The 21,342-nt window shown below is 49.5% G+C and overlaps 6 protein-coding genes across 6 annotated transcripts; 4 read left to right on the forward strand and 2 right to left on the reverse strand.

Annotated features, from left to right (window-relative positions):
- Positions 1-415: 415 nt before the first annotated feature.
- M431DRAFT_81906 (hypothetical protein) lies at positions 416-1,990 on the forward strand (the record flags this gene model as incomplete). The annotated part of the gene is made up of 3 exons (XM_024923095.1): positions 416-718; positions 777-1,764; positions 1,821-1,990. The coding sequence occupies 3 exons, from the start codon at positions 416-418 to the stop codon at positions 1,988-1,990; spliced, it is 1,461 nt and encodes a 486-aa protein (XP_024775883.1).
- A 219-nt stretch (positions 1,991-2,209) lies between these two features.
- Positions 2,210-3,499, reverse strand: M431DRAFT_492667 (hypothetical protein; the record flags this gene model as incomplete). Its single annotated transcript, XM_024917028.1, has 5 exons — positions 2,210-2,390; positions 2,457-2,573; positions 2,673-2,981; positions 3,037-3,106; positions 3,163-3,499. 5 exons carry the CDS (start codon positions 3,497-3,499, stop codon positions 2,210-2,212), a joined length of 1,014 nt encoding a protein of 337 aa, XP_024775884.1.
- A 1,282-nt stretch (positions 3,500-4,781) lies between these two features.
- Positions 4,782-13,349, forward strand: M431DRAFT_110917 (hypothetical protein). Its single transcript, XM_024911778.1, has 4 exons — positions 4,782-5,058; positions 5,116-7,181; positions 7,238-12,493; positions 12,550-13,349. The coding sequence occupies exons 1-4, from the start codon at positions 4,920-4,922 to the stop codon at positions 13,096-13,098; spliced, it is 8,010 nt and encodes a 2,669-aa protein (XP_024775885.1). The 5' UTR covers positions 4,782-4,919; the 3' UTR covers positions 13,099-13,349.
- Positions 13,350-13,561: 212 nt separating this feature from the next.
- Positions 13,562-14,863, forward strand: M431DRAFT_138179 (hypothetical protein). The gene is made up of 3 exons (XM_024912571.1): positions 13,562-13,713; positions 13,846-14,266; positions 14,342-14,863. Coding segments are annotated over exons 1-3 (570 nt in total). The 5' UTR covers positions 13,562-13,711; the 3' UTR covers positions 14,489-14,863.
- A 776-nt stretch (positions 14,864-15,639) lies between these two features.
- On the forward strand, positions 15,640-17,481 carry M431DRAFT_492670 (hypothetical protein; the record flags this gene model as incomplete). The annotated part of the gene is made up of 5 exons (XM_024917029.1): positions 15,640-15,777; positions 15,834-15,890; positions 15,960-16,053; positions 16,125-16,262; positions 16,334-17,481. The coding sequence occupies 5 exons, from the start codon at positions 15,640-15,642 to the stop codon at positions 17,479-17,481; spliced, it is 1,575 nt and encodes a 524-aa protein (XP_024775887.1).
- A 371-nt stretch (positions 17,482-17,852) lies between these two features.
- Positions 17,853-20,691, reverse strand: M431DRAFT_110924 (hypothetical protein; the record flags this gene model as incomplete). Its single annotated transcript, XM_024911779.1, has 1 exon — positions 17,853-20,691. The coding sequence occupies exon 1, from the start codon at positions 20,370-20,372 to the stop codon at positions 17,853-17,855; it is 2,520 nt and encodes an 839-aa protein (XP_024775888.1). The 5' UTR covers positions 20,373-20,691.
- Between the last annotated feature and the right edge of the window lie 651 nt (positions 20,692-21,342).

Consider the following 21,342-nt stretch of genomic DNA (forward strand, 5'->3'; position numbering starts at 1 on the left):
ATCATAAGTGAAATATGTATTTAAAGAGTCATAAATATTACATAATATTGGATTTTGGAGTATATTCTATATTTGCAATGGCAATTTCAAAACACATCATTTGGAAATGTATTACGTGTTGCATTAAATAAGAAAGAAGAGTATAATTATTATTATTATTATTAAAAAATAATAATAATTCTATAGTTACATGTGATTAAATAAACTCCTAATTCCTTAGTGTATTTACCCAAGTTAAGCATTATATATGGTTTTGTCCCTCTGTAAATCTCTCAAGTATGGGCACTAGGCTATTCGGCAGCCAATCAGGAAGCTCCATTATCAAATCCAATTCCAATTCAGAGTCTTGCCAGCACTCTCCCACCAGCTCTTGTCCTGTCATTCTGCCACCCTGCCAATCAATCGCAACAACACCATGCTGTCTGCCCGAGCAACTTCCAGAAAGGCCGTCAGTCTCTCGCGAGGCGCCACGAGAGGCCTGGCCACTGTTCAGGATGCCGCCCCTGTACGAACATATGGTGGGCTGAAGGACCAGGACCGGATTTTCCAGAACCTCTATGGGCGATACCCGGCCAACCTCCAGAGCGCTAAGAAAATGGGCGATTGGCACAAGACAAAGGAGATCCTCTTGAAGGGCGACGATTGGATTATTAACGAAGTCAAGGCCTCTGGTTTGCGCGGACGAGGTGGTGCGGGCTTCCCCTCTGGTCTCAAGTGGGTATGTCACGATCTTCGACCTGGATATCGACCTTGATGAGTTTCTAACTTCTAGGCAGTCCTTCATGAACTTCAAGGGCTGGGAAAAGGACACAAAACCGCGATATCTCGTGGTAAATGCTGACGAGGGTGAACCCGGTACCTGCAAGGACAGAGAAATCATGAGGAAAGACCCGCACAAACTCGTCGAAGGTTGTCTCGTTGCAGGCCGAGCAATGAACGCCACCGCCGCCTACATTTATATCCGTGGCGAATTCTACCACGAAGCCGCCATTCTCCAAAATGCGATCAACGAGGCCTATGCAGATGGGCTGATTGGCAAGAATGCGTGTGGTTCCGGATACGATTTCGATGTCTACATTCACCGCGGTGCTGGTGCCTACGTCTGTGGAGAGGAGACGTCTCTGATCGAGTCTATAGAAGGAAAGCCTGGAAAGCCTCGACTCAAGCCTCCTTTCCCTGCTGCGGTCGGTGTTTTCGGGTGCCCCTCAACTGTTGCCAACGTGGAAACTGTTGCTGTTGCGCCGACAATCTGTCGCCGTGGAGGAAGTTGGTTTGCTGGGTTTGGCCGCGAGCGCAACCAGGGGACTAAGCTGTTCTGCATTTCAGGCCATGTGAACAACCCTTGCACCGTTGAAGAAGAAATGTCCATTCCCCTTCGCGAGCTTATTGACAAACACTGCGGTGGAGTCCGAGGCGGCTGGGATAATCTGCTAGCCGTTATTCCTGGTGGTTCTTCGACTCCGATTTTGCCCAAGAATGTCTGTGACGACCAATTGATGGATTTCGATGCCTTGAAGGATAGCCAGTCAGGTCTAGGCACAGCTGCAGTCATTGTCATGGACAAGAGTGCGGATGTTGTGCGTGCAATTAGCCGCTTGAGCCACTTCTACCGCCACGAGAGCTGCGGCCAGTGCACACCATGCCGTGAAGGCAGCAAGTGGACGGAACAGATAATGAGCAGATTCGAAAAGGGCCAGGGACGGGAGAGGGAAATCGACATGCTTCAGGAGTTGACAAAGCAGGTTGAGGGTCACACTATTTGTGGTAAGTGCTTTTCGACTTCTCCATTGCACATCTTCAGTTTTTCTAACATCCCATAGCGCTCGGCGAAGCCTTTGCATGGCCAATCCAGGGCCTCATCCGCCATTTCAGACCTGAGCTAGAAGCCAGGATGGAGAGCTATGCCAAAGCCCGAGGGGGGGCTGCTCTGGCTGGTGGGTGGCAACATGATTCAAGGGCCCATGGAAAATTGGTTTCTCCTGGTCAGTGATGATGATAATTCTTATATATAGATTATCTGCTGGACTAGTATCGCCTACGGTTTAGCCTACGCGATAATCCGCCTGGTTTGATATTGGGCCTTAATATGTACAAAAAAAAATATGAATTACTTGAAAGTAGATATGGTTTAAGCATGTCTCATTGATATTGGTGGACTAGTGTGTAGTATATTAGGCTTGAGTCCCCGTAGCAATGAAATATCCCAAACTTATGTAACGGTATAGCCACCATCAACTCGAATATCAGCGCCAGTTACATAGCTGCTAGCATCAGAGAGCAGGAAGGCCACAGGGCCCATGAGATCTTGGGGTAGGCCCATCTTGCCTTGGGGAATAAGAGATACCCATTTCTGCTTCAGATCTGGGTTCTCATCCAGGATTTTCTGGGTTCTAGATGGAATACCAAGTCAGCTGGCCGGTCTCACAATAAAGGACAACCCTGTTTAGTTAACTTACAGCGCTGTCAGCATGTATCCTGGGGAAAGGCAGTTGACCCGGATGCCAGCATGGGCCCACTCAACGGCAAGGGATGCTGCTAGATGGCGAACCCCTGCCTTGGAAGCGTTGTAAGGACTAGTTCGTTCCATCGTTAGCTCATCGAGACTCTTTTAACTCCCCTTTTCATGGGGTTCTATATTGTGCGAGCAGGTGGATGGAATCAGCATCACTCACGCTTGGGGCTGGGGGACGTTGACAATGGATCCCGACATGCTGCCAATCATGACCATACTACCGGGGCTCTTCCTCTCCATCAGATGACGAGCAACTGAGGTGGCGAACAGATATGTGCCATCTACGTTGACAGCCCAAAGCTTTCGAAGGCGATCAATTGGGTAGTTGACGGCCTCGAAATTTTCAGTGAAGCCAGCCGACGTGACCAAGTTGTCTATCTTGCCGTGCTTCTGGACAATCTCAGCTATACACTGTTCGACAGAGTCGGCATCAGCAACATCGGCGTAGTGTGCCGTGACTTTGGGGATGCTGAAGATCTGTTAGACACGACATCTGAAGATACCAGCCCGCTTTGGGCACTAACCGTTCGGCATTGGGGTTTTCCTTGACGAAAGCATCTACAATCAGCTTTGCCTGTTTCTCAGCCTCCTCCTCTGTTGCTATGTTAGCTGTCTGGGAACAATGCCTCAGCAGTGACTTGGAATCTCACTGTTCATATCAACCAAGGCTAGATCGGCCCCGGAGTAGACCATTCCCTGGCCAATCACAAGCCCCAATCCTCTTGCACCACCTGTGACGACACCAACCTTTCCGTCAAGAGTGAAGCTGGGAAGCGTGGGCTTAACATACTGGCCACCAGCAGAGACCGGCTTGCTGCTCGGGAGCTCATGCTCGGCAGGATACTCAATCTCGACTTCAGAGTCTGTTCGAGAGTGGCTTCCAGGCTTATCCTGTCGTGGCGGCACGTAATGGAACTGTCTAACTGCGGCCAATGGCAGTCGACTGGTTGGTCTGAGCGCAAAGGCTCGGCTCGCCAGCCGGAGCATGGACGCGGACGATTTCAGTGTCGCAACCATGTTTGTGTATTTGGAGAAGGATGTTGCAGAAGCTTCAAGGTGGGAGAAGAGATGATATATATACGATCGCCGATGAATTGCCTCCTATACCTGCCAGTATATCTACCGATGTCGCTCTTACGGTGGTCAGTGGAGGCGGCTAAGAATTCTCCAAGGGAAGTGCGGATAGCTACAGTGGTTGTGCTATAGACTGCTGCTAGCAGTAGTGGCTGTGGAGGCAAGCTTTCTGCACTGCGACCCAGCAGAACCTTGCCTACCTATCAGCCATTTGGATCCCGCTCGAGATATTGTGTGCCTGTGCTGCTCTCTGATACGTTCCGCGTGGGAGGACGGATAGCTTCCAACCACCCCAGTATTTGGTGGTCTAGGATACAGCTACTGGCCCTAGCTGCCCCTACCTAACTGCCGTTCCATCCTCTACGGAACACTATCCGTTCAATGGCCCTTCTTCGTGTATGAGCATGATACCAGGTTTGAAAATTCCTGCTGGGTTCGGATCATTGCTTCCAGGCATCATCCAATTTTAGAGTGGATAGCCGGGTTAGCGTGACCCTCGCCTGGAAAACGAAGCCACTTGTGCATCAGGCAGCAGAATTAAAAGACCCCCCAAGGGCATGAGCTGGGGAATTTGATGCTAAGCACTACTACCTAACCCAGTGGGTAATACTATCGTGGAGGGATCATGTGTCTGTCTCCCTTTTGCATTTGTATTTCAATTTGTCGAGGATATACAGGGCTCTGGGCGGGCGCGTTATCTCCCAATATTTGCCATTTGGGATAATTGGTAGCAGCATTGTAGAATGGAGAGTGTCATCACGATCTTGATCTCCAATTCTCCCCGCCAACGCTTCATATTATCTGTTACGCAACTGACCACCACGTTCCATCCCACGCCGAGCCTGGGCAAAAGGCGCCGATCAAAAATTTTCAAATAGAATCACAGATGTCAATTGATATATATAGCTACCAGTAGCCGGGCTCAATAAAGCCGATGCTCCATATCGGGGGGAAACGTCTATTAACTCCTTGCCCCCCACGCTATAGGGTAACCCTCTTGGTACTTAATTGAGAGCTTCACCGAGAACTATCAAGGATACCATGTAGGAACGGCACTGAGAGGCGCTTATGCCAGCTATTGCCAGCTCTCACACACGTCTTATTCATCCCGTGCCGTCCAAGGTCGGTGGTCTAAGCACAAAGAAGAAAAAAAGGTCTTGGTTGACAATGTTGTGCGGGGCATTTTTCTGGTAACTGCGGGGCAATTCGAGCTAGAGCAACAAGCAAGGTACACGGAAGAAATACTTCCTGGCTCAATATCGACATCGCCTTGTCGAAAATTCTAGTAGCCCGATGACTTGTCCACCACTACCTGCTAGGGTCGTGAATCGATATGTCTGAACATGCCCCCAGCAGCAACGCTGCCGAGGGCTCTATCGACCTGTCTCTATCTGCCCAGGCTCTAGCCTCGTCATCCCCCGCGGTGCGCATCGCTGAGCTGCAGCTTGTGGGAGAGGCAGTGGCTCGGAAAAGTAACATCCCACTGGCTTCAATTCGATACATCCCGGGTTAGCTGACTCCTGCCTTAGCATCTGACGACGAATTCTCCTCCAAGGCTCTACAGCTCCTCTTCAACACCCATGCAGCTTACCAGGACCGCGAGTCTCGGCTGGCAGCCCAGAAATGCCTGGTATCCATCGTCACGAGAGAGGCTAGTTCCTCAACACTGCAACTATTAGTGAAAACTCTACGACAAGAGTCCTCGAAGCAGGGTATTGCTACGTCGAGCGCCTTTGTCTTGGTCGAGTGGTGCAGCGTTCTGCTTCAAAACCTAACCGAACCTTCATGGAAAGAAGTTGGAAGTGAAATTCTATTGGCATATGCAGATGTCTTGGAGAAATGTCTACGGCCGTCTTCGAAGCCCACGCTGGCACACTCAGCCATAATAGTCACTCGAAGAGGTTTTCGAAAACTTTTCAGCTCCCCAACCCTGGGGCCTGAGAATTTAACCGATGCTGTGACGAATTTAACGTCCAAACGCAGTACGCCGACGGCAAAAAATTCTGTTATTCTAGGAGTCATTGCCGGAGTTGCTGCTCGTCGGCCCGTAGTACGACCTACCCTGGAAACTCTTAAGCCGCTGTATTACGAGTTTTACAACCGTGAGATCCTGGGCTCTAGGACTGCGCTATCAGGGCACATCTCCGCCGGACTGGGCGATTTCTTCTCAAGCTTTGCAACACTTGATGAACTTCAGACTCAAGTTGCCCCAGTTTTGGAGAAAAGCTTGCTTCGTACACCGGAAGTTATTTTGGACGGTGTTCTCCAAAGCCTAGTGAAAGATTTGCCTACCGAATTTGATCTCTCAGACTTGCTGGCCGGCAAGCTCCTGAAGCAGTTACTTTCAAATGTCAAATCTACCAATGCTTTGATACGCGCCGGAGTTCTCTCTTCTTTCCGCGCCATTATTGCAAAATGCCACAACGCAGGCTCAGTCGACCAAATTATCGAGGAGATCGGGAACCCCCTGAAAACGGGCAAGCTGGCCTCCGCTGATCAGCGCATTCTTCATGCAGAAATGCTAGAAGCTGTTCCCCTGTCTTGCCCGAATGCCCAAAAGACGACTACTATTTTGGCAGCCGTTGCTAGCAAGGAAGGAAACGATGTAGCCTTGGCCGCCGAGACGTTGACACTCTGTCGAGCCATCAATGTATTGATTAAGGGCGACAGCGAAATCTCGCAGCCCGTCCTGAGCGCATTGCTCAAAGGATTGGCAGATAAGAAGGCAACAACTCGCAAAATTTGGCTTCTTCGTGTAGGCTCTGTCTTCCGGACCATAGATGGCCCAGACTTGAACGCTGCGTTGACCTCGTTCACGGAAGCTGTCATTCCAAAATTTATCGACAATTTCCGTGAAGTTGTTGCCAACCCTACACTGACTGCCCAGAGCGGGACGATTGTTGGAGCGTATATTCTTACTGCTCTAACCCCTGTTTTGCAACAGTGGTCCACTGGCTCGAAGGTTGAAGCAGATTTATTGAAGTTGTCGACGCCATCTCCTGCTCTAGCCTCATCACAATCCTTTCTTTTGAACCCCAAAATATTCAGTAAGATTGGAAGTGAGGAAGACTTCGATTGGTTCCGTCTTGCTTTGTGTTCTGTTGCAGCGGGACTGAGCACAAATACCGCGAAAGAGATCGTTCTTGCGTGGTCGGAAGCCATGATATATATAGTTACAGTCTCAACTGTACCATCAAACGTGCGACAAGAAAGTGCCAAATCCCTCACCTCCCTTTATGCTCAGAACCCTAGCATTATGGCAGATATCGTTATCAATGGCCTGTGGGCGCATTTGACGCAGACCATCAATGTCGGGGATAAAGATTCGACAACTGAGACGCGTGATTTGATTAAAGTTATAAAGTCGATTTGTATCAGCTCCAAGGAGTTGGAAGCACTCGGGGGTATCGCCTCGCAAGAGATGTTGGAGCAGCAAGCTTGCTCCCTACTCATTATCTGCCGTACAGAGCTGATATCGCGAGCCAATTGGATAGACTCCTGTATTCGAATGGGAGTTGACCCTGGAAAACTTGCCGAAAAATATGCCGACATATTACTGAATGAGATTAGCGAGCGTACGTCGGTCAATCAAAAGGTACGAGTGTCTGTATCTCTCAAGAGTAGAACCGGCACTGACAAGTATAATCATAGGTCGATGTTATTCGGATTGCTGCATACAATGCAGCAGCAGAATTGGCCTTCGTTGCTCCAGAAACTATCATCCCTCGGCTGATAGATCTTATAACCCAAGATCTAGATCCGCAACCGGTAAAGGCAATTGGACCAGTTGACGCTGCAATTTTTAGAACTCAAGAAGGTACCTGCTTCGTGGATGTACTGAGCAAAAAGGGCCAAAACGACACTCCGAATAAGAATACCAAGGATTACGACATCGTGAAATGGGAAAAGGAACTGAGAGACCAACTTGAGAAAAAGAAGGGCCCACAAAGAAAGCTCACTGCTGAGGAAACGTCTAAAGTGAACGCTCAGTTGAAGAAAGAGGCTCAGATACGAGCATCAGTCCAATCAATCGAAGCCAAACTTCTCCGCAGCATCGGGATTATACACTCCTTGGCGGTTGGACCACCCACTGATGCGTCACTTTGGCTTGGTTCAGCCATCAACTCACTTCTTGCTGTTATGGAAGCTGGCGCGAACCTCATTATAGGCGATGCCGCCTCCAAAGTCTACATCACCTGCGCTGAGAAAGTGAGTTCTAGGCTGGGAGCAACTCGCCCTGCTATTGGAATTGCCACACTCAGGCTCCGAGGCCTATCCTTGGAGGGGACCTATGGAGACGAATCACTCGCCGACCTTGCAACAAGGGTACTCTATCGCCTCCGCTTTGCTGGTGAGCAGCGGCCCTTTGATGCGGTATCATTAATATACATCTTCCCACTCCTCTTTCATGTCTTGAGAGAGGGGGGTGTTGGAGAGACCTTAGATGATCGGGATACCCAAATCGTGCTGGCCGTCGAGTTTATCTCATTTCACAGCATTACTTTTGCTGATGAGTCAATACCTCGCACAGAACTCCTGGATGTCCTTATCCAATCAATGCAAAGCCATGCTCAACATTACAAAATCATCAAAGACTGCTTTTCTGACATCTGCCGATGCATCGCACCTAACATCACTGCTGATGAAATGCTGGTCCTTGCTCGGGGAGTTACAGTACCACAAGCAAACGTCAGAACCGCTGTTTTGCAGTCCATTAGTGCAGACATTGATATGAGTGAACTCGGCTACAGCAGCGAGATTTGGCTTGCAAGCCATGATGATATTGAAGAAAATCAAGAGCTCGGAATGGAGATCTGGGAAGAGAGCGGATTTAAACTCAATGCTGAGGTGCCCTTACTCATGGTGCCGTTCTTGAACAGCAAAGATGGACAACTCCGACGGGCAGCAGCACGTTCACTTTCGAAGGCAGCGGCAGTTTACAAGGAAAGCCTTCTTACTGTGATTCCAGCATTGCAGTCTATCTATCTGGAGATGGCGAAGCCAAAAGTCCAACTTCTTGACGAATTCGGGATGCCAAAGAAAATGGACTTATCTGACCCATGGGAAGCGCGGCATGGTATAGCGACCGCCATCAAAGAACTGGCAAACATCTTAGAATCTACACAAGTTGGTCCTTTACTCGATTTTCTGATCCAGTCTGGACCTCTGGCAGACAAAAATGCCTCCGTTAGAACGGAAACACTTGATGCTGCTATTCGGGTCATCGAATTCCAAGGAGGCAACATAATTGACGAGCTGATGAAGAAGTTCGAAACGACCCTGGAGCAGCCTGACAAGAATAGCGACGAAGTGGATCGCGTCAACGAGGCGGTGGTTATTATGTATGGTGCCCTGGCTCGCCACCTTCAGCCGGGGGACAAAAAGATTCCCGTTGTGATTGAGCGTCTCTTGGCAACCTTGAGTACACCCTCTGAGATGGTCCAATATGCCATTGCCCAATGTTTACCTCCTCTGATCAAAGCCTATCCGTCAAAGTTGTCCGAATATATACAACAAATGATGCACGAGCTTCTGAACTCCAAGAAGTATGCCACCCAACGAGGAGCCGCCTACGGTCTGGCAGGATTGATCCTTGGTAGCGGCATATCTACTATCAAGGAACTCCGAATCATGTCAGATCTCAGAGGAGCTATGGAAAATAAGAAGGATTCACACCAAAGAGAGGCTGCTCTTTTGGCGTTTGAACTTTTTTCCACTATGCTTGGCCGCCTTTTTGAACCATACGTCATTCAAATAGTGCCGCTGCTTCTGAGCGGATTTGGAGATGCTAATGCAGATGTCCGAGATGCTTGCTTGGCAGCCGCGAAAGCTTGCTTTGGTAATCTGAGCTCGTATGGTGTCAAGAAGATCATGCCAACGCTTTTGGAGGGACTTGATGATCAACAATGGCGTAGCAAGCGAGGTGCTTGCGATCTTCTCGGTGCAATGGCATACCTTGATCCAAACCAACTCGCGACCAGTTTGCCGGACATCATTCCTCCCTTAACCGGTGTGCTTAACGATAGTCACAAGGAAGTGAGGGCCGCCGCCAACCGAAGCTTGAAGAGATTTGGTGATGTCATTAACAATCCAGAAGTAAAGAGTTTGGTGGATGTGATTTTGAAAGCTCTCAGCGACCCAACCAAATACACCGATGAGGCATTGGAGTCATTGATCAAGGTTCAGTTTGTGCATTACCTTGACGCCCCCTCTCTGGCCTTGATCACCCGAATCCTTCAACGCGGTCTAGGCGATCGCTCCAACACAAAGCGCAAGGCAGCGCAGGTGATTGGCAGTCTAGCCCATCTGACAGAAAAGAAAGACATTGTCATGCATTTACCGGTCCTCGTTTCTGGGCTCAAGATTGCGGCTGTTGACCCGGTACCAACAACTCGAGCGACAGCATCCAGAGCTCTCGGCTCCTTAGTTGAAAAGCTGGGAGAGGACGCATTGCCCAACTTAATCCCCGAGTTGATGCAGACTTTGAAGTCGGATACTGGCGCTGGTGACCGATTAGGATCCGCACAGGCTTTGAGCGAAGTCCTAGCAGGTTTGGGCACGAGCAGACTCGAGGAAACCTTGCCAACCATTCTTCAAAATGTAGAGTCCTCTAAGCCTGCAGTCCGCGAAGGTTTCATGTCTCTCTTCATTTTCCTCCCGGTTTGTTTTGGCAACAGCTTTTCCGCATATCTGGGCCGTATAGTCCCTCCTATTCTCGCCGGTCTGGCAGATGACGTGGAGTCTATTCGCGAAACAGCTCTTCGCGCTGGACGGCTGCTTGTCAAAAATTTTGCAATTCGAGCTGTCGATCTTCTTCTGCCTGAATTGGAGCGAGGCCTGGCAGATGACAGCTACAGAATTCGTCTTAGCTCTGTTGAGCTTGTTGGCGATCTTCTCTTCAACCTCACAGGTGTGAAAGCTGGTGCTGAACCAGGAGACGAGGAAGATGAGAATGCTAAAGAGGCAAGTGCTTCCTTGAAGGAAGTGCTTGGGGAAGAGAAGCGAAACAAGATCTTGTCAACTCTTTATATTTGCCGATGCGACACTGCTGGAGCGGTTCGTTCCGCTGCGATTTCAGTTTGGAAAGCTCTGGTCCACAGCCCCAGAACATTGAAGGAGCTGGTGCCAACCCTTACCAGTCTTCTGATTAAGCGACTTGGAAGCTCCAACATGGAGCATAAAGTTATTGCCAGTAACGCGCTCGGTGAGCTGATTCGGAAAGCTGGCGACGGTGTCCTCGCCACTCTCCTGCCCACTCTAGAGATGGGGTTGCAAACTTCAACAGATACGGATGCAAAGCAGGGCATATGTCTTGCTTTGCGCGAGCTTATTTCATCTGCGTCACCAGAATCTCTTGAGGACCATGATAAGACACTCATTTCTGTTGTCCGCACTGCACTCATAGACTCAGATGCGGAGGTTAGAGAGGCTGCCGCCGAGGCGTTTGACTCCCTTCAACAGATATTTGGCAAGCGGGCAGTTGATCAAGTTCTTCCCTTCCTGCTCAATCTCCTGCGATCCGAGAATGAAGCAGATAATGCTCTATCGGCACTTCTCACGCTGTTAACCGAGGCTACCCGGTCCAACATCATTCTACCCAATCTTATCCCAACTCTAACAACTCCACCGATATCAGCGTTTGATGCAAAGGCTCTGGCTTCCCTATCTAAGGTTGCTGGTGCATCTATGAACCGCCGTCTCCCCAACATCATTCAGTCGTTGATGGAGAATGAGATCAATTGTAGCGATGACGATTTACGTGAGGAGCTGGCGACATCATTCGACACCGTGATCCAATCGATTGACGAATATGATGGCCTCAATACCGTGATGAATGTTCTTCTCAGTCTCCTTAAGCATGAAGATCACCGGCGGAGAGCTGCCACAGCTCGACACATGGGTAACTTTTTCGCTGTTTCTAGTGTGGACTACTCTCGCTATAACCAGGATATTATTCGATCATTGTTGAATTCGTTTGATGACGGAGACTCGGATGTGGTGAAGGCTTCTTGGGCTGCCCTCGCCGAATTCACGAAGAGACTTAAAAAGGAAGAAATGGAATCGCTCGTTTTGTCAACCCGACAAACACTTCAGCGTGTTGGCGTTGCAGGTGCTAACTTGCGAGGATTCGAGCTTCCTAAGGGCATTAGTGCTATACTGCCAATCTTCCTACAGGGCCTCATTAACGGAACTGTTGATCAAAGAGTACAAGCGGCACTTGGTATCTCGGATATCGTGGACCGTACAAGCGAAGCGTCGCTGAAACCATTTGTTACTCAAATCACAGGTCCGCTCATTCGTGTAGTTTCAGAACGTGCTACAGAGGTCAAATCGGCTATTTTGCTCACGCTCAACAACTTACTCGAGAAGATGCCGACGGCACTTAAGCCGTTCTTACCTCAACTCCAGCGCACTTTTGCCAAGTCTTTAGCGGACACATCTAGCGAAGTTTTGAGGACTAGAGCCGCAAAGGCTTTGGGGACTTTGATCAACTACACGCCTCGAATCGATCCTTTGATAACCGAGTTGGTTACAGGAGCAAGGACAACTGATCCCGGTGTGAGGACGGCAATGTTCAAGGCCTTGTATGAAGTTGTCAGCAGAGCTGGCGCGAACATGGGCGAATCCTCCAGATCAGCTATCTTGTCATTGATTGACTCGGACGCTGATGAGAAAGATGATGCCATGGTAGTAACCAATGCAAAGCTTCTCGGTGCCTTGATTAAGAATGTGGCCGAGGATGTTGCCATAAGCCTGCTCCGGAACAGAGTCATTACTCCTCAGCCAAGTCACTCATCTACCTTGGCTTTGAACTCTGTGTTGGTTGAATCGCCAAGTATCTTGCAGTCAAGTGGTATCATCGATGAGCTGCCAAGCTTGCTCTGTGGGGGAATGAGTGATAAAAGAGTAAGTTTGCCTTTAACCCCCCCTTTGTTATCCCTAATCTCATAAATTTCGTGTAGCCATATATTGCGGACAACTTCATTCTTGCCACGGGAAAACTTCTGCTCTCATCACCCCCCAAGTCATTCGATGACATCAAGCAGATATTCGACACATTGGCAGTTGTCATCCAACCTGGAAATGCCACAGACTCACGACGGCTGGCGCTAGTCATTATTCGAACGTTGAGCAGAAAAAACGCCGATTTAGTACGACCTCATGTGTCACTTTTGGCACCACCGATTTTCGCGAGTGTCAGGGATCCAGTGATACCCGTGAAGCTATCTGCTGAAGCAGCATTCATTGAGTTATTCAGCGTCGCAGATGAAGAGGGCCGGATATTCGATAACTATATGGCGGGCCCGGGCAATGATCTACCGCCAAATGTTAAGAGAAGCATGGGCGACTACTTCAAACGAGTTGCCATGAGGCTTGGCGTCCAAGCTCGAGAGCGGAGGGAGGCCGAAGGTGGGCAAGGAAGCTTAGGCCTGTCCAATGATGAGGTTGAAGATGAGCGGGAGATATGGAGCGTGGGGAAAGTGGAAATTGATGGAGAGACCTTTGCATAAGCAGATACATGCCCAAGAGAGGTGGCAGGATTGTATCAGTATCTATTGACGCGATAGAAAAAAGCAATCATGTAAAATACTTGAGATGAGATGTAATTAACTACACATGTTATGTGGGCATTCATTGTATTTAAGAAGACTGTATGAATGATTGTGTGAGGTAGAATAATCAGGCTATTCTTGATTATTCTTGGCTCAATGGCGGCTTGTTCGTGTAAAATAGAGGTACAGAAATCAGTATATCCAGAGACTACCTATAAGGTCCTATTCGTATCTCAAGTACAACAGAGGCGGCGTTGTGATGACTGTGATAAGACTATACTACTAGGTACGTGAGTGAAACTTAGGGCGCGAATGTCGAGATTACGTCAAACTGTTCAGGGAGTCACGTGATACGATTAATGCAAGTGCCAGACTAAGTACTTTTCAGAGCCCTCGCTTAGCCCACTCTTTGAAAGTGTGCTAAATTCCGGGCCTAGTGCACGTGAACCCACAAACTTTGAGCAGAACTGCTACGAGCCTCCGGAAATTCTGGCCTCGTAAACCCTCCCCCCAAACTTCATCCAACCTCATCGCCATCGAGGGCCGGCCATCAATACCGAAATTATTCAAGATGTAAGCCTTTATTCCACTACCGTTGGATGGACAGCAACTGGGCGATGAAGACGATGGTCCTTGATTGAGCTCAAATCTTTTGGCTGGCAAGAGATGTGGTGCTGACACAAGTTTTTTTTCTTTGCGATTTAGGGTCAACCTGCGAACTCAGAAGCGCCTTGCCGCGTCGGTCATTGGCTGCGGCAAGCGCAAGATCTGGCTTGATCCCAGCGAGCAGAGCGAGATTTCAAACGCCAACTCTCGCCAGACCATCCGAAAGCTCGTCGCCGATGGCCTCATTATCCGAAAGCCGGTGACGATGCACTCGCGATCCCGCGCCCGCGAGCTCAACCTGTCCCGAAGAGAAGGCCGACACCGTGGATTCGGTAAGAGAAAGGGTACTGCCGACGCTCGTATGCCCACTCAGGTCCTCTGGATGCGCCGCCTTCGAGTCCTCCGACGCCTTCTGGTCAAGTACCGTGCCAGCGGCAAGATCGACAAGCACCTCTACCACGAGCTCTACCACCTGAGCAAGGGTAACACATTCAAGCACAAGCGTGCTCTGGTTGAGCACGTACGTTTCACCTTTTCTTATCAGACTTTGGGCTGGCCCCGTGAGAGAAATGCTGTTCTAACAAATCCCTTTTAGATTCACCGTGCCAAGGCCGAGAAGCAGCGTGAGAAGGCCCTTAAGGATGAGATGGACGCCAAGCGTGCGAAGACCAAGGCTGCCCGTGAGCGCAAGTTGGAGAGAGTGGCGGCAAAGCGAAATGCCCTGCTGGCGGATGACGAGTAAAACCATTTTGAAGGACATTCTCGGTCTGAGGGGCTGCATTTGGAGTCTACGGGTTGGGTTTTTTTTCTACGCCCTTCTGGTTTCTACAGTCGTACCGGTGGGTTTGTGGCATGTAGCATTGAAAAAAAATGAAATGGTAAATGCTCGAGGTAATTCATTCGTTCAATCTGTGTTGCACTATATCGAGCATTTCGTACCTGTGATAGGCATAGGTACCAGGTATGACTTGATGACTCTTAGGTGACACTTAGACAGGAGAGATTTGAGATATGGAATGGATGCATAACTTCTTATAAAGATATCGTATGATTTAGCAACGGGTGAAATGCGGCTTGTAAAAGAAACAGTGAGATAGAAAATCACATCCAATTTGTTATATCTAATCAGTCCGAGCGCCATTTGGTAGCTAGCGGGGTATGAAATCCTTGGCTGAATCAGGGTCCCTCGAAGTGCCCCGTTCAAGATAAGGTGGTCAAGAGGCGGCAGAGCAATTCGGCATGCTCCCTCCCGTGGAACGAGAGCGGGATTCCAATGAGCAGAGCCAACACCAACAGCCTCATTTCCCCCGAAAGAGAGTATAAGCACGATGCGTGGACCTGATGGGGAGCTGTGGGGAGGCGGGAAAAGGATAAGCCGACGTGAATCGCCAGATGAGCAAGCTTTGGTGGCATGTGCGAGTACATACATGCCTCTTCTGTTAATCCAGCTACATCGTTGCTCTGCACCAGCGGTTGAACTTTGTGGCCGTTGTTGGCCCAGAGTCCACTTAGATAACAGGAATTGAAGACATCCAGCTTGTATTTCCCATAATTCCACGTAACGGAGTTGTGTGTTATGTAACTCATTCCACTATAACACAGAAACTATTTGTAACGGTGCACGATCCTGTAGGCGTAGTGCCAGGGCTCGTATGCGGGGGATGGGACGAGACTTTTTGGAGGCGGATAGCCACGGTCAGGCTACGCAGCGCCGCTTTTGAATCGCGCCGATCGGAACTGCATGTGCGGCAAGCATCGCCGGTATATTCCAAGGTTTTTCTATTCTGTCATAACCTTCGCAGGCGCAACTTCTGCTAGTGCCGTCTCTTGTTGTCTTTTTTTTTCTCCCCTCTTTCGCCATTGAAGGCTGGTCTGTTTGTTCCAACGCCCATCATGGCTGCCTCTTATCTGCGAAGCACGACGATGCCTCTCAGCGGCTTGAAGAGATTAGCAGCGAAGCCGTCTGTGAGCACAGCATGTCTCGTTGCTCGACGGACAAAGGCCTCGCTCGCTCAGGATGGCCAGCAACAGGTCAGGAGAGGTCCAATTGGCAACGACATGCCCTTCATGCTAACTGGGATTGACAGCTTCTTGCGGCGCATCTGGAGAAGGCCGACCCGGCTGTTTTTGACATCATCGAAAAAGTCCGTGTTTCTGATTACCTAGGGTTGGAACCGCGCAGCGATTGTTACGCATGCTGAACCTTGGAGCAGGAGAAAAACCGACAGAAGCATTTCATCAACCTCATTCCGTCAGAAAACTTCACTTCTCAAGCCGTGTTAGATGCGCTGGGCAGCGTCATGCAGAGTAAGTCACCGAAGCTCTCCGTCCTTTAGAATGACCACTCAAAGTACTAAGCTAACAAACATTACCTGCAGATAAGTATTCTGAGGGCTACCCCGGCGCACGATATTACGGCGGCAACGAGTTCATCGATCAGTCTGAAAGACTTTGCCAGCAGCGAGCTCTAGAAGCATTCGGCCTGGATTCCAAGTCTTGGGGAGTCAACGTTCAAGGCAGGTTTAATATTGATGTTCCAACATATCTCCTCTTATTAGCACTCGATCTAATGATACCCTATCTACAGCTCTTTCTGGAGCCCCGGCCAACCTCTATGTGTACTCGGCGCTTATGGATACTCATGATCGACTGATGGGCCTTGACTTGCCTCACGGTGGACATCTTTCTCATGGTTATCAGACGCCGACCAAAAAGATATCCGCCGTGTCCAAGTACTTTGAAACTCTACCTTATCAACTAGACGAGCGCACCGGCTACATCGATTACGACAACCTTGAAAAAATGGCCACTATTTACCGACCCAAGATCATCGTCGCTGGAACTAGTGCCTACAGCCGATTGATCGATTATAAGCGCATCCGAGACATCTGCGACAAGGTCAACGCTTATATGGTGGCAGATATGGCACACATCTCCGGTCTTGTCGCCGCCAAGGTGTTGCCGGGCCCCTTCCCCTTCGCCGATATCGTCACTACTACCAGCCACAAGAGTCTTCGAGGACCTCGAGGAGCCCTGATTTTCTTCCGCAAGGGCGTACGAAGACAGAACCCGAAGACGAAAGAAGATGAAATGTACAACCTTGAGGGCCCAATCAACAACTCCGTGTTCCCGGGCCACCAGGGTGGTCCCCACAACCATACCATCACTGCTCTTGCCGTGGCATTGAAGCAGACACAGACGACCGAATTCCACGCCTACCAGTCCCAAGTGTTGGCAAATGCAAAGGCTTTTGCTAAGCGCCTCGGAGAAGAGAAGGGTAAGGGCGGTCTTGGATATAGCCTTGTCAGCGGCGGCACCGATAACCACCTAGTCCTTGTTGACCTCAAGCCCCACGGCATCGACGGCAGCAGAGTAGAGCGCGTTTTGGAACTGGTTGGCGTTGCCGCAAACAAGAATACCGTGCCGGGTGACCGATCAGCTCTGGTACCTGGTGGTCTTCGGATGGGCACGCCTGCCATGACAACTCGCGGATTCCACGAGGACGACTTTGTACGAGTGGCTGATGTTGTTGACCGCGCCGTCACCATCGCGACCCGTATTAACAAGACAGTCAGAGCATCAGCTGAGGAGCGAGGCGAAAAGTTGCCTGGTAAACTCAAGCTTTTTGTAGACCATCTTGGCAATGGGGATAGAGATCCAGAGATTGTGCAGCTGAGGAGCGAAGTCGCGGATTGGGTAGGCACATATCCTCTTCCCTGGGACTCGGCTCAGTAAATGTAACATCAAACGGCAAGTTCCTTTCTGAAGCTATATTAAAATGTACTATTTCGGAGAATTGCGTCTCCTATTGTGGGTATACAGGTTGTGGGCCGATCATTCACACGCCGCTCTTATTTGTTGTTCAACACTAAATATAAGGATTGCTCTGTGCAGCTTCAAAGGGTATTTACATGTAAAGACAGCGTGTAATGAAGGAGGTGGGGGAGTTGGCACCTATTGAATCCAAACATTACCATTTCGACCGTTCAACAAGATTAGACCAACAGCGAATATCCAAACGACTAGGTAGGTATTCGGGAAGCAAGCAAGGTATCAATCTAGTGGTAGGGAGCAGAAATAATATATTCCCTTGTAGACTTGGGGAATTATCGATTTCCTAAAGCCGTGGCAACAGTGTCCAGCTGTCGAACAGTCTCATAGTATGTTCGTAATCCATCCAGACCTTTGAATGTTACTTCTGGGCCATATTCTTCTACGATGGAGTGCAAGACTGGCCATACGGCAAAGTCGGGAAGGGTCAACTTGTCTTCGCCAAGATATGGAGGACGTTTTTGTTTCAGGTTGTCGACGATATATTCGTCCCAAACAGCGAGCTCTTGTTTCATCTTCCCGGGCAGTGCTCGACTGTTAGTATCCCCATCGCTCCTCAGTTGCCGCCAGGCATGTAGTAGATTCAATCCTTGTTGCATCTGGCTGTATAGCCTTGCAAGCTTTTCTGGACCTTGAGGAGCGGAATCTGTCTCAGAAGTGCGCCCATACCCGTAGCGGGAGTGCAGATATAGCATGATGGCGATGTCCCCCTGAACGACGGATCTAGCGGCGTCGTTATCAACGAACTTTACAGGCGTAGACCAGGACGCAGGAAGGTTATTTTGATTGCCGCTGGGGACATCGTTGCCAGAAGCCATGCTGCCCTTGGCAAACTGAATACCAAACTCGGCCAGCATAAGCACAATGCGCATATTGACTACAGGATCCGCAGAGGCGAAGAATCTAGGAGAGTTGCTAATATGCAACACGTCGAAGCCGCCGCCGTAATGCGCCTGCCAACCGAAATCCGACGAATGGTTTTCCATGCCAAACGCCTGAATCATCTTCACAGCATCAGGGCTCTGTCCATTATTTATGGCATGCGCAGTGGCGCGAGTCTTGCCAGTTGCTCCTTGGCCCCAGATAATAGTCTCCTCACGATCGAGGAATGTGCCAATCTGCCTGAACGTGAGAGATATCCGACGGCCTGAATAAGCCAGTTCAGCAGGCGACCTATCACGGTCTACACGTTTGTCTCGTCGGATGGCATGCAGCCATTTCATATTTGTCTGCAAGCCCATCCGGAAGAGCGAGTTGTGTGGGAGTTTGGCACGTTCGATTTTTCGTTTTCCATCATCCGATACCACTCCAGTAGAATCTTTTACCTGCCTCTTAGTTCTAAGAGTCATGGTTCTTTCCGCCCCAAGACTGACATTGGCGATGTACGAACCCTTGACAATATCCAGGGTTTTATCGCTGTGCTCGGAAATGTAGTCGTTTCCGTCACGGTAGAATTGAATGAGGACGTGATTAAGGGGATGGCCGAGATGCTTCTCTATCTCATCCTTGATGGCTCTAACGGTTGGGGAGAATGGAAGCAGTGGCGGAGATTCGTCAGCGGGATGGCGATAGACTGGCATGGTGCCATCTTCGCTCACCTTGCCTTGGACAGCGACAAGTCGAGGAACCTCGCCGCCCTGGTGTGACATCCTTTGCCAAACTACCTCTTTTTCAAGCTTCTCAAAAGCTTCATCTGCTAAACCGCTTGACAAGGCATTGAGAATGACATCGGCATCGCCTTCACAAAGCTTCTGCTGAGAGGATGAATCGCCTTCGTTTACAGAGCTATCAACTGGCTCGACATGTTCCGCCGTGCCGGCCTCAGCTGGAGTCTTGTGCTCCATATCCATCTTCTTCGTCTGCTCAATTTCCTTCTGGGGATCTTGAGATTGTGTCTTGGGAGTAATCTTCGGGCTTGGTTCATTCACGGTGGTAGCAGGGCCAGATGAGCCAGAATCCAGCTTGAGTTCTAGGAGTGATTGTACAAGATCTTTATCACTACAAACACCAGCTGCTTTTGCTTGCGGGGCGGGTGGCGTATTTTCTGCTTTCTTGGGTGTTTCGACTACTGGTGGAGTTGAAGGTAGAGTGCTGAGAACCTCTTTCGAGGACAAAATCTCACAGCCGGTGAGCTCGACCAGGCTTTTTATAGCTGAATCCCGCCTAGATTCTAGGCGATAGCCGCAACAATCCTCTATGACTGTAATAGCCATGCCATGACCTGCGGCGTCCATGGCGGTGGCGTAGACGCCAATATTGGCCAGGGAGCCGCAAATGAAGACTTCCATGACCATCTTACCGCGAAGGGCGCGCAGCAACTGCGTGCCATGAAACGCGGAGTAATAAGATTTTGTCAATTTCGTGTCCCGCTTTTGGACGGCCTCCGCAACGGCCGGGGGCATGTTGCATCCCGTGTGGGAAGGCTTCACGCAAAGGGGCTCCTCATGACTCAGAAAGGCTTCATTGTCCAGTGGCTCATCAGAAGAAGCCTCAGCCACGACGTTCCTCCTGCGGCTTTGAGCAGGTCTAGACTGGGATACCGGCCCATTCTCAGACAACACAATCTGGTCGCTCTCAACTGGACGAGCTTTGTCAAACTGAGACTGAACCCAGATGACGTCTCCCACCGAGCGGAAAGCTGCTGCTATCTTAGTTGCGCGATTGACAAATCCTTCCGGCTTGGTGGCAGGCAGTCCGCCGTCAACAGGATCAAGGAAGTCGTTTTGAAAGTCAACCAGTATGAGAGCCTTACGGGTTGTGAGTTGAGGTAGTGCGGCTTGGTCGAAGGCAAACATTGTATCCAGGCAGCTGGCGAACGACTCTAGTCATGAAGCATATCACGAGGATATGAATATGCAGGCAGCAAGGCGGAAATGAGACGCCTCCTTTACCCAAACGATAGCTGAGTCCTGAACCTTGTCCGGCAAGTAAAGAGGGGGCTATTCAGCTGAACCCTTGAGTACGTTGTGAACGATTCTCTGAGCACTTTGAAGCGCCGCTCATTGACCAACAAAACCAAATGATGGAGTCGTGAGTTGAGGAGCAAAATGACTGCGACGTCAGCCAGCTGAATAAAAGCGTGATGGGGTCGAAATGACCAAATATACCCGGGCGTCATGGCCAACGGACAAGGAGGCGCAGGTGTCAAAGTATTGGCTAACTACTAGGTTCGCTAGTCGACACAATTTAGTGTAGCGCCAAGTAGACAGGCAAGGATAGGAGTTTTGACACAGCCGAGATGCCATTTAAGCGTGTTGACAAAATGCTTGATTTTGTGACGAAAAATATGAACTTTGGCTCGATGTGGAAGTGCCGGGGCAGCGATGAGATGCTGGAGATTCGGCATTTGCTCCTTGACCACTTTACCCGTATTCCATGTACCGAGCAATCATGCATGCCAGGTACGGCGGCCATCCGAACGCTGTCACATGCGACTCCGCACCAGTGGTGGCTAAAAATAGAATTCACAGACTTGAAAGAAGGAATTTAAGAAAAGCCATGGCTTCTGCTATCGTAAGTTTTGAAGATTTAACTTTTCTATGTGAATTTACAGGTAGAAATAAGTTATATATGTAAATTTTTAACTAAAAAATTGACTGATAAATGTCAATATCCGTGCAGACGAAGACCCATTTACCTCTAATACCATATATTAGGTCAGAATGCTTATATAATGCAGATTAAACAATATTAACTTATTGCCAGGTAGCTAGAATAAAGCAAACGCAAGGCCATAATATTGATGCACCACTGTTGCATATCTAC

The sequence above is a fragment of the Trichoderma harzianum genome, assembly GCF_003025095.1.
Source record: "Trichoderma harzianum CBS 226.95 unplaced genomic scaffold M431scaffold_4, whole genome shotgun sequence".
Taxonomy (NCBI): Eukaryota; Fungi; Ascomycota; class Sordariomycetes; order Hypocreales; family Hypocreaceae; genus Trichoderma; species Trichoderma harzianum.